A 13,682-nucleotide genomic window follows, 5' to 3' on the forward strand; every position below is an offset into this window, starting at 1 on the left:
TTACCACCTAATTAAATTATGACTCCGCAATATAAAAGCTTTATTTTCCATAACTTTTTCTTTATAGTACATTTTGTTATGTTAGAACCTGTCCCCTCATGATGATGATATTAACTTCAGCTGAGTTTTGTCCAATGCCTTCCGTAGCCTCTATGGAAACAACAGCTGCACACATTCACTCTGAAGGACCTTTCTTTCTTTCTTTCTTTCTTTCTTTCTTTCTTTCTTTCTTTCTTTCTTTCTTTCTTTTTCTCATTATGTTCTCCTTACTACAATATCTTTATCACATAATTTGTCCCATTTCTGGGCTCCATTTCATGTTTGGTTCTTGTGCGCCTTGCTTCTTCTTACTTTTGTCATGTTCTTCTCCTGCCCCACTTACTCTCTTTCGCTTTTCTCTCATACAAACACACACACACACACACGCATGCACGTGCGTGAGCGCGCGCTCACTCACCGACTGAAATAGTCATTTGATAACATTACAGTAGCTATAATTAAACCCTTGATGGAGGACATCAAACCGCACAGCCAGCTGTTGTGTGAAACAGACAATTGGAACCTGCGCCCCTTCCCACCACCCCGCACACGTACACAATCACTGTTGTGGACAGGCCCAGGGCCCAATGCAATATTTTCCAATTTACTCTAATTGTGTGAGAGTGGTAATCCAAGGCAGCCTATTGTATATTCCACCCCCTCCGCTGCCTGCCCTATATGGACACTAACTCCACAATTAACTTACCAGACCTGGGTCCCAAATCATATCAGTGCCAGCATCTATTACTACTGCCTAGCAACACTTTCCAGCATGCCGGTTGCATAAATGTCTTTTAAATTAGATCGGCTGAATGTGAGAGTGTGCAAAAAGTGTGATTGTAGTTATTTTAAGTTTGACTATGTTCACTGGCTCTCCTGCTTTATTCTCTTTTCTATAATTCTCCTTTTCATATTCTTTTCTCCTTCATGCTTCCTTGTTTTCCTCAAAATCTTTGTCCTCCTCTCCCAGATGAGCAGTGTGAAGAGGCTGCGTCCTCGCCTGAGCCACATCCTCTTCCGGCTGCAGTTTGAGGAGCAGGTAAACAACCTGCGTCCAGATATCCTGGCTGTTAACGCTGCGTGTGAGGAGGTCAGGAAGAGCCACTCCTTTGGCCGCTTGCTGGAGCTGGTGCTGCTGCTGGGGAATTACATGAACGCAGGATCTCGAAACGCCCAGTCATATGGCTTCGACCTCAGTTCCCTCTGCAAGGTGAGGGTTGAAATGCGGAATTTACTTTCAACTTTTCACATACAGCATACTGTCCTTAATGCCTCCAGTGTCAGGGGTTCAACGTGAGTGATACATGTTCAAGGAAAACAACTCATGACATAGACATTTTACCTTTTTCACAGCTTTGTGTACAGTTGCACTACAGCAAATAAATACTACAATGACCACCACAGTATACTAATAGGCAGACTGTGGTCCGGGTCCGTACCCATACGGCATCCTATCCGGACCTGGACCTATAACAGATAAATTATCGAGTTATTGATTACATTTGGATGGAGTCTTTCTATTTTAACTGGCGCAGATTTTTTTTAGCCTTTTACGGCACTGACCTAGCGACCCAGGAAACTCAGAGACTAATTGCTTGCTTTGTTAATCATCTCATGTGATAATACTCTGTCAGTGAGATATACACACACACACACACACACACACACACACACACACACACACACACACACACACACACACAATCACCTACTGTCTATACTTTTGTGGCTGCATGTTTCAAGGAGTGTTATTTTGTCTTTTATGCCACCTTGTCTGAGCCCTATCAGCGTGCTGATCTTAAGTGGCTCCTGTGATTAGACATTTTGTTTGAAACTTTCATTTGATTGAACACTATCAGCCCCACAAGACAAGTTTTTTTTCTGTCCCCGCTGGCATTTTTTAAAGCAGCCAAACTCAGGGAGTACTTTATTCTCATTCTCCTGCTCTGGATACATAACTGAGGCTAAAGTTCTCACACCCTGCAGGATTACCCATGAATGCTCCATGGGTCAGCGTTAGCAAATACCTATACCTTACCATCCGTATGTTTTCCTGTATGATTGTGATGGTGAAAACCGTGTAATCTTTGAGTAGGAGACTCCTCCAGTGGTTACATTACAGCTGTTGGCACACTCACTGCAGTTTCCACAGTAACAACCACCGCAGCCATTCATCACTGCCACCTCTCTGCCCTGTTAGACTTAGGTGCTTATTCTCATATAAACACCAGTGCATGTGCATACACAAACATGGATTCATACAAACCTGGATGATGGATTAGTTTCATTTTCATTAGCGTGACACTAATATAGTCAATTAATAAAAGTCTACGAAGAAATGTGTTTTGTGTTCATCGCATTTGTAACGCTGCTGTTCCACTGTGTCTATTTGATTATCTTCATGCTTGTATGTTGTGGGACCAAGGTGTTCATCGATGTCAGAGGCAGGATATACAGAGGAAGACATCCCCTTTGTGCCTGCCCCTGGGTTTGACAACTTAATTCCATGGCACACTTCAAAGCACAGCAAAATTGCACCTAGCCCAACTGGAAAAAGCAAAATGTTTACATTGTCAACTATGATTACCATCCATCTAAATTCAGTAAGGGACCTTTTGTGAGCAAGCACTTGACGCTTTTGAAAAAAAAATGAGAAAACAGAAATGAAAAGAGAGATGAGAATGTTTGATTAGAGAAGATAATACAAACATGATTAAACCCAGCAGGGCTGAGCACACTGCTGTCTACCAATAGATCACCTACAGAGATACACAGGAACGCACTCCACAGGAGGGATGTTTGGCGGGGATACTGAGAGACAACTTGGCATTAGACTGTAAAAGAACGATGATGGAAATGTATCAGATAAATTGAAAATTTTCTTGTGTTGGGGAGGGGAGGGGGGGAGGCACAAAGCGCAGGAGAGGTCATCACATACTGAATATGCGTCTGCTGCATGAGTACAAGACTCATCTGTAGCACTGTCAACACGCAGCATTTATAAAGCTATTGAAAGGGCTTACGGTAGCTAAATAAAGGACAATGACTCATAACATCCTGTATGATATCGCTATAGAACACAAAATCTCTTGTAAATTCTCTACCGTTGCAGCAAAACCTTTCCAACTGAAATGATTGATTTTTTTTTTTTTCTCAATAGAGCCAATCAAATCTTGCATAAAGCAGTAATGTCAGTGTTGTATCATAGGCAGAGCAGGCGGTCACACGGAGCCAGACAGCAGCCTGCTAACACAACACAATAGCCACAGACTTTGAACAACCCACATTAGCTTGCTAGAGTCTCTTTCTTTTCTATCTTACAAACATGATCACACGTCCTGCTCCTTAGCTTGTTGAACGAGCGACCAAACAAACATTCACTGGGGAAAAGAGCACTGCTAACGTCAGTTTGCAGGCTGGATAGCTATTTACCGTAGCTGTGGTTGTAGCACAGTAAACAGCTTTTAAACGTACCTGCAAATGTCACTTCGGTCCAGTTAGATGCTGGTGTTGTCCTTACTCTTCACTACCAACAGCAACTTGCTGTCTGTAGGCTGCAGCGATAACACACACACACACACACACACACACACACACACACACACACACACACACACACACACACACACACACACACACACACACACACACACACACACACACACACACCCACACCCACATACGTATAAGGTTAGGGTTGGCCTGTGACCTTTTAAGCAACAAGGGAAGTCCAAGGTACTGCTTTGTGCCAAATATGCAATCAGCCTGTCCCCATAAGAGAAGTTTTATTGCCCAGTCTATGGAAGTAATTTGTTGTGTTGTGTATTAACTTAACCAAAATAAAATACATAATTAACCTAACTGAAATAAAATGGATAATTTTATTGTCAAAGGTCTTTGTGTGTAACTTTATATGTTTGTGTATATGTGTTTTACTGCAGCTGAAGGACACTAAGTCAGCGGACCAAAAAACCACATTACTTCACTTCCTGGTGCAAGTATGTGAGGAGGAATTTCCAGATGTGATCAAGTTTGTTGAAGACCTGGAGCATGTGGACCGATCTAGCAGAGGTAATATACAGTATTACCAATATGCATAAACCTCCATGCTGCTATTTTGGTTTCCTGCCGGTGTCAACTTAAGTTCTTTAGCTCCCTCAGTGCACAGAGAGTTTCGTCCACTCCCGGTCAAATCAACATCCCTGGCGATGTTTACTAGCAGAACTTTGCCAACTTGTCTTTGAGCAAACAAAAGGCATACAAATGAGACACTTTTTTTTTTTTTTTTCTCCGTCTGTCTGAAACTCACAAAAGCTACCCTATTTAGCTCTGGGTTACATGAGGAAAAATGTTTATCCTTTGTGCAACTTGTTGTTTATGGCATGCTATTAAAACTAAGAACTGTTAGATATTTAGAAAGAACGCTTTGACCTCTTGTTTAAGGGTGGCCATTAAGCGCTATCGCCTGACATAAACAATAGTGATGGTATGGACAATGGCAGAGGTAAATGAGGGAAAGTTGAGCCTAATGAAAAAATAATGAGCTGGGTTGTCCAGACATAAACTACTGATAATGTGATATGATATAATGTTAAAATCACATGTTAACATTTTAAATCTGTTAAGTTGAACCCTTAACCCATCAGCATCTAGACATAACAAAGTACTTTTACCAAGTTCCTTAAACGTATCTTAGGGGTTGAGACTGGGTTCACAATATCACCGCACCCAATCACAGTGGTGACAACGTTCAGCATGACAAAGCGATTCAGTCAGAGAAAAAAAATGTTTTATATTACATTGTATTCTATATAATAACACACATTTTTATTATAAACAATTGATATCAGATTTTGTATTAATATTTGCTTGTTTTGGCTGTATTTGAGCAGTAATGACAGATCCAGGTGTTAAAGGATGTAGTTTGGAGAGCTTAATGCATTAACAACATGGCTTTCCTAGACAGAAATGGAGCATTCTTCTTCTTTATTCTTTTGTTTTACTTTGAGCTTCACGTTTACCTTTCTACTTCTGTGACTCTCTGGGGATTATTCTTGGTTTAGGTGCTTGGTGATTCTGTAAACATGCATTGTATTTTACCAGTTTAGTGTTTGATCTATGATACCCTCCGCTCATCTGCACTGCTGTTTGATACTTACATTAATCTTTTGCTGTAGCACATTTACAAAAGTTATAGGTTTGTTTTTCAAGAGAATACTTCATGTTGTGTCTATTGCTCAGAAGAAAAACAATAGTATGTTTAAATGTGTTTTAAGTGTCTTTGTTACTTTAACACAAATTGACTCCTTTCTGTTTAATTTGACGTGCAGGTATGCACACAAACATGCATACACACAAACGCTCAGACACGGCTCTGAGTTTGGCCATGTATCTCGAGTATGGTAAAGGTCACAGGCAAGCAGGGACAGACAGACTGGGTGGTCACAGGAGACTCGGTCTTGTTCTTTGTTCATATTGCCATAGGCAACTCTCAGTGTGTGTGTGTGTGTGTGTGTGTGTGTGTGTGTGTGTCTACGTCTACGTGTGCGTAGATTTTACCCACTGCCCCGGTCCCAGCAGGAGGGAGTGAAGGAAAGGGTGAGGAGATTAAAACACAGTGAGGATGAAATGTGTGACTTTCTCATAAGGACCCCTCAAGGCTCCTGTTGAGTTTTTCATTTGTTCCAACTTTGCTGCGTGTCCACAAGCCCTTGGCCAAGACTCTTAAGTACAATGGCGAGAGCAATTGAAAGCACAATCCTAGGATCTCTCATCAAGCTTTGTCCACCTTCTTACCTCATTGGCCTCAAGCTGAGTGTCTATATGCATCCACACAGATTTAGTGTCTATCTCTGTCTGTACTAATGCTGTTGGAATGAATTCTAAAAGTCAAATATAATTTGAAAAGTAAAAAAATCAATACTATTCGAATGCTGAAATAACTATTCAAATGTGATTATTATTTTTTTTTTTATAAATAGGTTGGCTAGTCTCCCTCTTCTCATTTCACATCTGATGAACAATAAACAAGGCATTGTGAGCTAACATTACGTACCTTTATTACGTACTTTAGTACAGGGGGAGTGACAATCGGAAGAAGGATGGGAAATAGTTTTAACATGACTTTAAAATCGACATCCACCGAGCCAAAATGCTTATGTTATCAATAGTTAGTTTCCTAAATGCGTTGCGAGTTATAGGAGCTTAGCTGGGAGCTTCATGGAGACAGCTAAAGTTTATGTTAGCTGCACTACAGCTGACAGCGTAGCTTTGACTTCATATATTACCTTCTAACAGCTGCATTCTCAGTAACGTGACAATCTGCAAGAAACCGGTTGCTTTTAAATCACTAAAATAGTAGTGACAGCACCGTTTGGGTTAGCATCGTGGCTAACAGTATTGATAGTGTTACTTAGTTCATGACAAATCGTTTCGGCTGTGCTTTCTAACATGATGTCATTGTGCTAACCGAGCACCGTCAGCCTTTACAACAGTGCCGCTTCAATACACTTGTTAGATAATGTTACGTTACAGAGTATTTGCTTGCCATTTGTGGAGCCTGGGCTGTCTACAGAGACTGCGTTTTTTTACAGTGTGTTCAGGGGACAGGCAGCTAGCGGATAGTGAGGAGAGGTTTGCTGTATGTGCTAAAAACCACGTCACATCACATAGAGCACCTTTATATAAAAAATATATATATATATATATATATATATATATATATATATATAAAATTTAATTTGAATGGTATTGTAGAGGAAGACTGACAGCTCTAGTCTGTACCATTATGAGATGCATACAGTAAGTGTCTCATCTCTCCATATCTAGTATTCAGACCTAAATCCCATTTTGTCTTTGTAAACCATGCTCTTGAGTGGCTTTCTTTTCATCAGGTCTGTCAGCCATTCGGGAGGCCTGAACACACATTAAAAGGCTGCATTACATTCATAGGCACTAACCAAAGAGCTTACTTGAGCATGAAAACAAGGATGGATAGAGCTAGCAGTAATGATTTGCGCTTCTTTTGCAAAAGCCTCTTTTGACTGTGTGTACCACAGCCTTCGTTTCCCCCATTGCCAATCACGTCTCTCGTGGAAGCAAAACTGCAGCTTAGTTCAGGGTTCCTTTGTGTCTGTCTTCCTTTTCTGCCCCTCTCTACATTTCAGCACTACATTCATTATTCCTCCTGACATGGAGAAGCAGTCCTTGTATGCTGCTTCTGTCATTTTTCTATGTATCTATCTGTCTGTCAATATATCTTTGTGTCTGTCTCTGTGTTTCTTTCTTGTCTGTGTCTCTAGCCGTGTTTCCATGAATGCATTTTTATGCGCATTTTGAAGTATTGCATCAGAAAAGTTGCATGGAAATGGCGAAATTCGATCAAACTTCAATAAAAAGTGTTTACGCTCGCTTGAGGTAGTTTTTGCCTTGATCGAAAAAAATTTGATGCGCTAAATGAGATATGGAAATGCCTTTGCCCAATAAATTCTGACGTAGTGGATATTTAACTCGACATGGCGGTTTCTGCTGTTGGTGTCTTCCCAGGATTGCATTAAACATGGTAAATACTAGCTGACATGAAAAGAACAATTAAAACTTGCCTAATTGAAACAAAGTAGATGGGTGATATGGCCAAGGTGCGAAGCCTATACCAACTTCTGATGAAACTGTGCTTTGCGTAGTCTAGTTTATTTGCTCCAAACCAGTTGATGGTAATGTGCCTAATTTGCATTTCTTTTTTGCAACAATTCAAAAGTCTGCTTGAAATTCGCTTCACAATTGAATGGAAATACAGCATCTCTGTTTTTGGTCTATCAATCTTGCTCTTCTACCCTTTTCTACTCTATTCCTTTTGTCTTTCATCACAATACACAGCAGTCAGGTTTGGGCAATTAGGGTAGTTTGTTTTGTGGTACTTGGTGCTGAGCTTGTTGTTGAAATCAGACAAACACGGAGACACCGCCTTTCAGCAGCTGAAACACTGCTTACTTGGTAATATCTGTGTGATACTAAATAGATGTGTCTGCATACATTTTATTTTGCAAAGACAGAAGCTCTGCTTTCGTTCAGTTTCTGTTCAAGGCTTGTGGCCCTGAGGAGTCATTAAGGAGTAATGTGAGAATACAGAGATGAGATGTTTCTTTACAACACGGTCTCACGGCACATTATTTTTAATCTATCGATTCGTGTACATGGACACGATTACCTTGGTTATTTAGTGTTGCTGAGAACGTAATGTATTCGTGCTGGTCAGCACGTAATGGGAAGCATCTATAAGGAGGTTGGGTTTCGGAAAAGAAGAACGGGGAAACGGCACGCCACACGCCGGGACACGAGCCGCGGTGTCTGGGGACGCGCCACAACAACGGGACAGTCGGGTTTAGGAAAAGAAGAACGGGGAAAGGACACGTCACACACCGGGACACGATCCCCGGTCTCCGGGGTGAAAGTCCTGTGTTGTTTGACCCATCCACCACCCCAACCAACCTCCCTACGCGGATTTTCGGCATTTCATACTACTCGCTACCGTAGTCGTGCTGTGATCACGAAACATGCTTCCCACTTAAATATATTACTTTAAAAATAGTCCTCCCCAACACGAACAAAACGAGAATAGCGTGTCCTTTTACAGGAATCTATAGATTAAATAACGTGACCATTTCAAGACCTGCCGTGAGACTGGGTTGTTCTTTAATATGCTGTTCAAGCTTTGTTTTGCCGCATGTGGTCTGAGTGATGAGCCTCAGGTTGAACGTATATAGAGCAGTCTACACTTGCAATTCAATGCCCTTCATGCTCTTTTTGTATGTAGTAGGTGCTCAGCATGTTAAGGGGAATGCACCAGGATTTCTTGCATTACGAGTCCCCAGCTCCCAGCCTCAGGCACCATCAGTCTAGTCACACTTGTCTGTCAGACTTTGGCCTCAGGAGGCAGATCTGCATTTTTTCATTCTCTTAATTTCCATACATCAAAGGGTGATCTATAGTGGAGCTCTGTGTGTGGCATTGCTGTTTGCGAGCGAGTATGCATGGTTGTGTGCTCCACTCAGTCTCATTTATAGCACAGCAGGTTGGCAGAGTAATAAAAGGATGTCAATGGGGGATTTGACCTCTACAAATACTCCAATTATTTTTCTTCTAAAACATCCTATATCTGTCTGCAACCCCTCTGGACCACAGAGGCAAAAAGGCCCCAGTGCTCATAAAAATCACTCACGTTTTAACACACAGAAAGAAAAAGCAAGAGCAGGGTGGCCAGAGAGAGCAAAGAAGACATGGAAACACCCTTATGTTTTGTCTCCATCTCTTCTTGTCACCGTTCCTCAGAGCTGTTATTTCAGAATTCCTAAGTTGTGTGTTTATACAAATCAGTATCATCGGTGTTGAAACACAATTCTGTGTGTTTAACAAAATATTCCAGCTCACACTCAGTCCCAGGCAGATTTTCTTCTGAAGCATATTCCTCCATTTTTTTTGTTAACTTCTTGTCAGATGCCCCTCCACCTGGGGGAGCCTCATCAACAAAATCTTGCAGCTTGGATTGTGAATCCAACCAAAGAGGAGATCTGTCTCTGTTTTGCTTTCTGTCCCTTCCCTTGTCTTTTCTCAGTCAGTGCATCTCTGGGCTTTAGCAATTTCTATTAACATACTGCCTGTCAGGCCTTTTTCCACTTGTTCACGCTGCCCACACCTCATTGGGCAGATTTTGGTTGCTTGGTTATGCAGAAGAGCCTTCACAAAAAAAGACAAAGATTAAAATATGAAAAAAAAAGGATAGAGCAGGTGAAGCGTCAGTTTCTGGTTGTTTACTAAAATGTCTTTTGGACAATTTTGTCTATGGTACTTATCATATTGGACATTGGTCAGATGAATGGAAATCATTGATTTTTTTTTTGAGTCAAAGATTTATAGTTTTCTTTTTTATGAAGAATTTCTGTCAAGAGGCCCATTAGCCTTTAAGCTCAGAGGCCACAGTATGTTGTGCGTTTGGAGGGCTACTGAAATGTGACTGTGACTTTAGCACAGCACCCAGTTCACTAAAAGGAATGTCATTTCGTCTCTTTGTCCTAAAATGCTGTATAGTATGTCATTGTAAAACGTATAAATATGACGTTGGTGAGTTTCCTAAAAGACAGAAAGCTTTACTTGTTGCTAAAGTTATGCTACCAGGTACACTGCTAGCACAGGAGCTTTGGAATGCTGGGAGGTGGAGTTTTTTTTTTTTAAACGGATGCTGGCGGGGAGCAGGGCTGGTGTTGTGCTAGGGCTGCTCGATTATGGAAAAAAACATAATCACGATTATTCCGGTCAATGTTGAAATCACGATAATTTGACACAATTACTCGTTAACTTCTGGAAAGATGTTGCAATTATTGAACTTAAAAAACAGTGGAAAAAGTTAAAGGGGTGATAGAATGATTATATAGGGTATTTCACACTGTTCCTTATGGTCTCCTAATGGGGTATGTAACATTGGTTGTGCTGAAAATGGCCTGGTTGATATTTTATTGGCCCTTATGCATCCCTGTGTTTTGGCCCTATTTGTAACAAGAGCTTTTCTTCCAAATATGGTATGGTCATGAATATTTAGATGAGCTGCGCGGTGATTGGTTGAGCGACTTGCCATACGCAGACATTAGAGACGCGCGCTGATTGGTTGAGCGAATCCCCAATACACATACATACATTAGAGAAGCGACAGAATCTCATATTCCAGACACTGCAATGTTTCATTACCAAATTCACTTCTGAGACTTTTTTAAGCGAGAAATCAACTATATAAAGCTCAAATATGGGCCGTTTTACATAAATTGATGGCTAATTGCAAATTTGGTAAGACATGTCGGACTTTAGGAGCTCCACACAGTCTGACGAGAAAGCGACAGCCTGCTGGGCTCCATACCCAGGGCAAAGTCACCCTTTGTGGATACTGCACTACGGGGCTCCGCGGCCAGCTGCCCGCATAACTATATCTATAAATAATACATTTACGGTTTTGAATGTCCCAATGTCTTATAAAGCTAACCGATGTGTCCGATTTGATTTTAAGGCATTTTATGTGCGAACGCGGTACGCCTTTGTGGGACAAGCAGCTGCTTGCTATATGTCCCATTCATTACAATGGGGAAATACCGCAGCTAGCTAGCTACACTTTCGCCATAACTAAATTATATTTACAGTTTGAATTTCGTCCACGCCACTTATACAACACATTCCCCAATGTTTTATAAAGCTAACCGTTGTGTCGATTTGTTGATTTTAAGGCATTTGTATGAACGCTAGCGGCTCTTTTGTAGAACGAACAGCTGCTTGCTATATGTCCCATTCATTACAATGGGGAAATACCGCAGCTAGCTAGCTACATTGTCGCCATAACTAAATTATATTTACAGTTTGAATTCTCGCCACCACTCTATACAACATCATTCCCCAATGTCTTATAAAGCTAACCATTGTGTCCGATTTGATTTTAAGGCATTTTTATGAACGCAAGGCGTCTTTGTAGGACCAGCAGCTGCTTGCTATATGTCCCATTCATTACAATGGGGAAATACCGCAGCTTGCTCACTTTCGCATAACTAAAGTATATTTACAGTTTGAATTTCGTTACGGCATGAATATTACAGGTTCCTCACGGTCTTACAAAGCTTAGCTAACACTTGTCCGATTTCGGATTTCAATTGAATGTATTTTTGTGAATGTCAGAGTTAGGAGGAGGCTAGCTAGCTCTCATTGATGGACTCCATCTCACCGTGGCTCTATCAATGAGACTCGCGGACAAGAGGCGTGTTTATTTCCCCGATTGTTTGTTTAAATAACTCAACACACATACCCATTATAAGATTAACTGGAACCTGCGGGCGCGGTAAAGAAAGTTGCGGGCGTAACAAGCTCGCTGACACTGCGGTCAGGGTGGCGATGTAGCAACCCAGGCAGCACCAACACCGGCACTAAACTCCGACACACAGTCGGAGAAAATTTGCAATTAGCCATCCATTTTCGTAAAGCGGCCCATATTCGAGCTTTATATGGTTGATTTCTCGCATAAAAAAGTTTCAGAAGTGAATTTTGTAATGGAATACGAGAGATCTGCGTGACCTAGCTAGATTCAGAAAACTACCTGATCTCAGGTCAGTTGTGTAGCCTATGTAAATATTGGGGCGTGACTGTTCTCTTAAGGTTCCGAATTTTGAGACGCTTGCGTAAGCAACTCAGCTTTGTTGGGATTCGCCCGTTTTCAGAGGCAGTTTCAAAATATGAGATTTTCATAGTAAAGGGGTGTCAGTGGGATTTTGAGCTTCTATGTATGTCCTATTTACCCACCGAACTGTCGTTATTCAACTATGACAGGGTAAAATCGGTTTTGCATTCTATCACCCCTTTAAATAAATCAACAGTAAAAAAAACCTACATCTGTGAAATTTGCCTTAATACTTTTCCTATTTAAACTTTATTTTTTCATTCAGAACACAAGAGAAAATAAGAGTTTACTTGCAAAACGTAATGAGCTAAATAATTTTTTTTCTCGATTATTCTGTTTTTGTGATCGTTGGGAGCCAAAATCATAATCACGATTACATTTTGATTAATTGCACAGCCCTATGTTGTGCCAGAACTGTAGTGAACTGACAGTGAAAATCCAGTTCTGATTTTATTGGCGTTTGCAGTAATGTTCCCTTCCCACGTTGCAGCGCTTTACTTTTAGTTTTGTTTTGTTGTTGTTGCTTAGATCATAGCGTTTGTGTTTTCTGTATTCAATGCTGTTTAAATGTAGGCTATTAAATGGCTATTGTCAACATATATCCGGTAGTTGTTCTATATGGCCAGAATTCTGGAAAATAAAGCCCATATTGTCCGTGAAAAAAGAAAAAGAAAAAAAAAAGTCTTGCCCAAACCCTGACTCCACTACACTTTTTAAAAAGAAAATGTACAACCTTGGCTACTGCAGATTCATTTATTAAAATATCGGTAGTTAAGATGTCGGATTGAACCAGTGTGTAAGTGTGTGCGTGCTTACAAAACAGTGTGTTCCCATCAGTAAATGGGGTTTAGGCTACAAATTGAGTGAGAAGCTTAGCTACATTGAAGTTCTCTCTCTCTCTTTTTCCTTTTAAGTAAAGCATGTATTAGGATCAAGGGACATTTGAAACTACTTAAAAATAAGCAGCTTATGCCTTTTTGTCAAGCAGGGTCTAATCAAGGTAATTTAAGCCATATGCTATATTCAGTGACTAGCTTAAAGTGTCAGCCATGACCAACTTAACAGAAAGTTAGGCTCAGTGTTCCCCTGCTCCCCCACCTGTTGATAGCACTAAAAACAAAGGCTGAAGGCCGTAGAAAGATCTCTACTCCAGCAGCCATCTTCATACATCAGTCTGTTACTCTGTTAGTGTTACTAAAAAAGCCACACATACACTTTAAATATATGAGCAAACATAGCAGATATTTGTTTTCACTACCGTGTGTCAGTAAAGGCATTGCATTCTTATATAAATTAAATTGTTTATGACATACACATAGGCATATAAAAGGCAAACAGAATAATAAAAAGCTACCTTCACTTGATGTTTATTTTTTCCTCAGTCATTGTTTATTCCCATGGTGTGTCAGGCACAGTGTGAACCCACAATAACCATGCGTTG

The 13,682-nt window shown here is 40.7% G+C and overlaps 1 protein-coding gene across 6 annotated transcripts in view; it reads left to right on the plus strand.

Annotated features, from left to right (window-relative positions):
- The window catches only part of LOC120555780 (protein diaphanous homolog 3-like), a 188,877-nt gene that overhangs the window by 88,060 nt on the left and 87,135 nt on the right, over positions 1 to 13,682 (plus strand). For all 6 annotated transcript variants that reach the window (XM_039794835.1, XM_039794839.1, XM_039794838.1 and 3 more), the window contains 2 exons: positions 1,010 to 1,249; positions 3,981 to 4,110. In XM_039794835.1, the coding sequence (XP_039650769.1) occupies positions 1,010 to 1,249; positions 3,981 to 4,110 (370 nt within the window). The remainder of the gene's footprint in view (positions 1 to 1,009; positions 1,250 to 3,980; positions 4,111 to 13,682) is intronic.

This window comes from Perca fluviatilis, chromosome 3 (assembly GCF_010015445.1).
Source record: "Perca fluviatilis chromosome 3, GENO_Pfluv_1.0, whole genome shotgun sequence".
Lineage (NCBI taxonomy): Eukaryota > Metazoa > Chordata > Actinopteri > Perciformes > Percidae > Perca > Perca fluviatilis.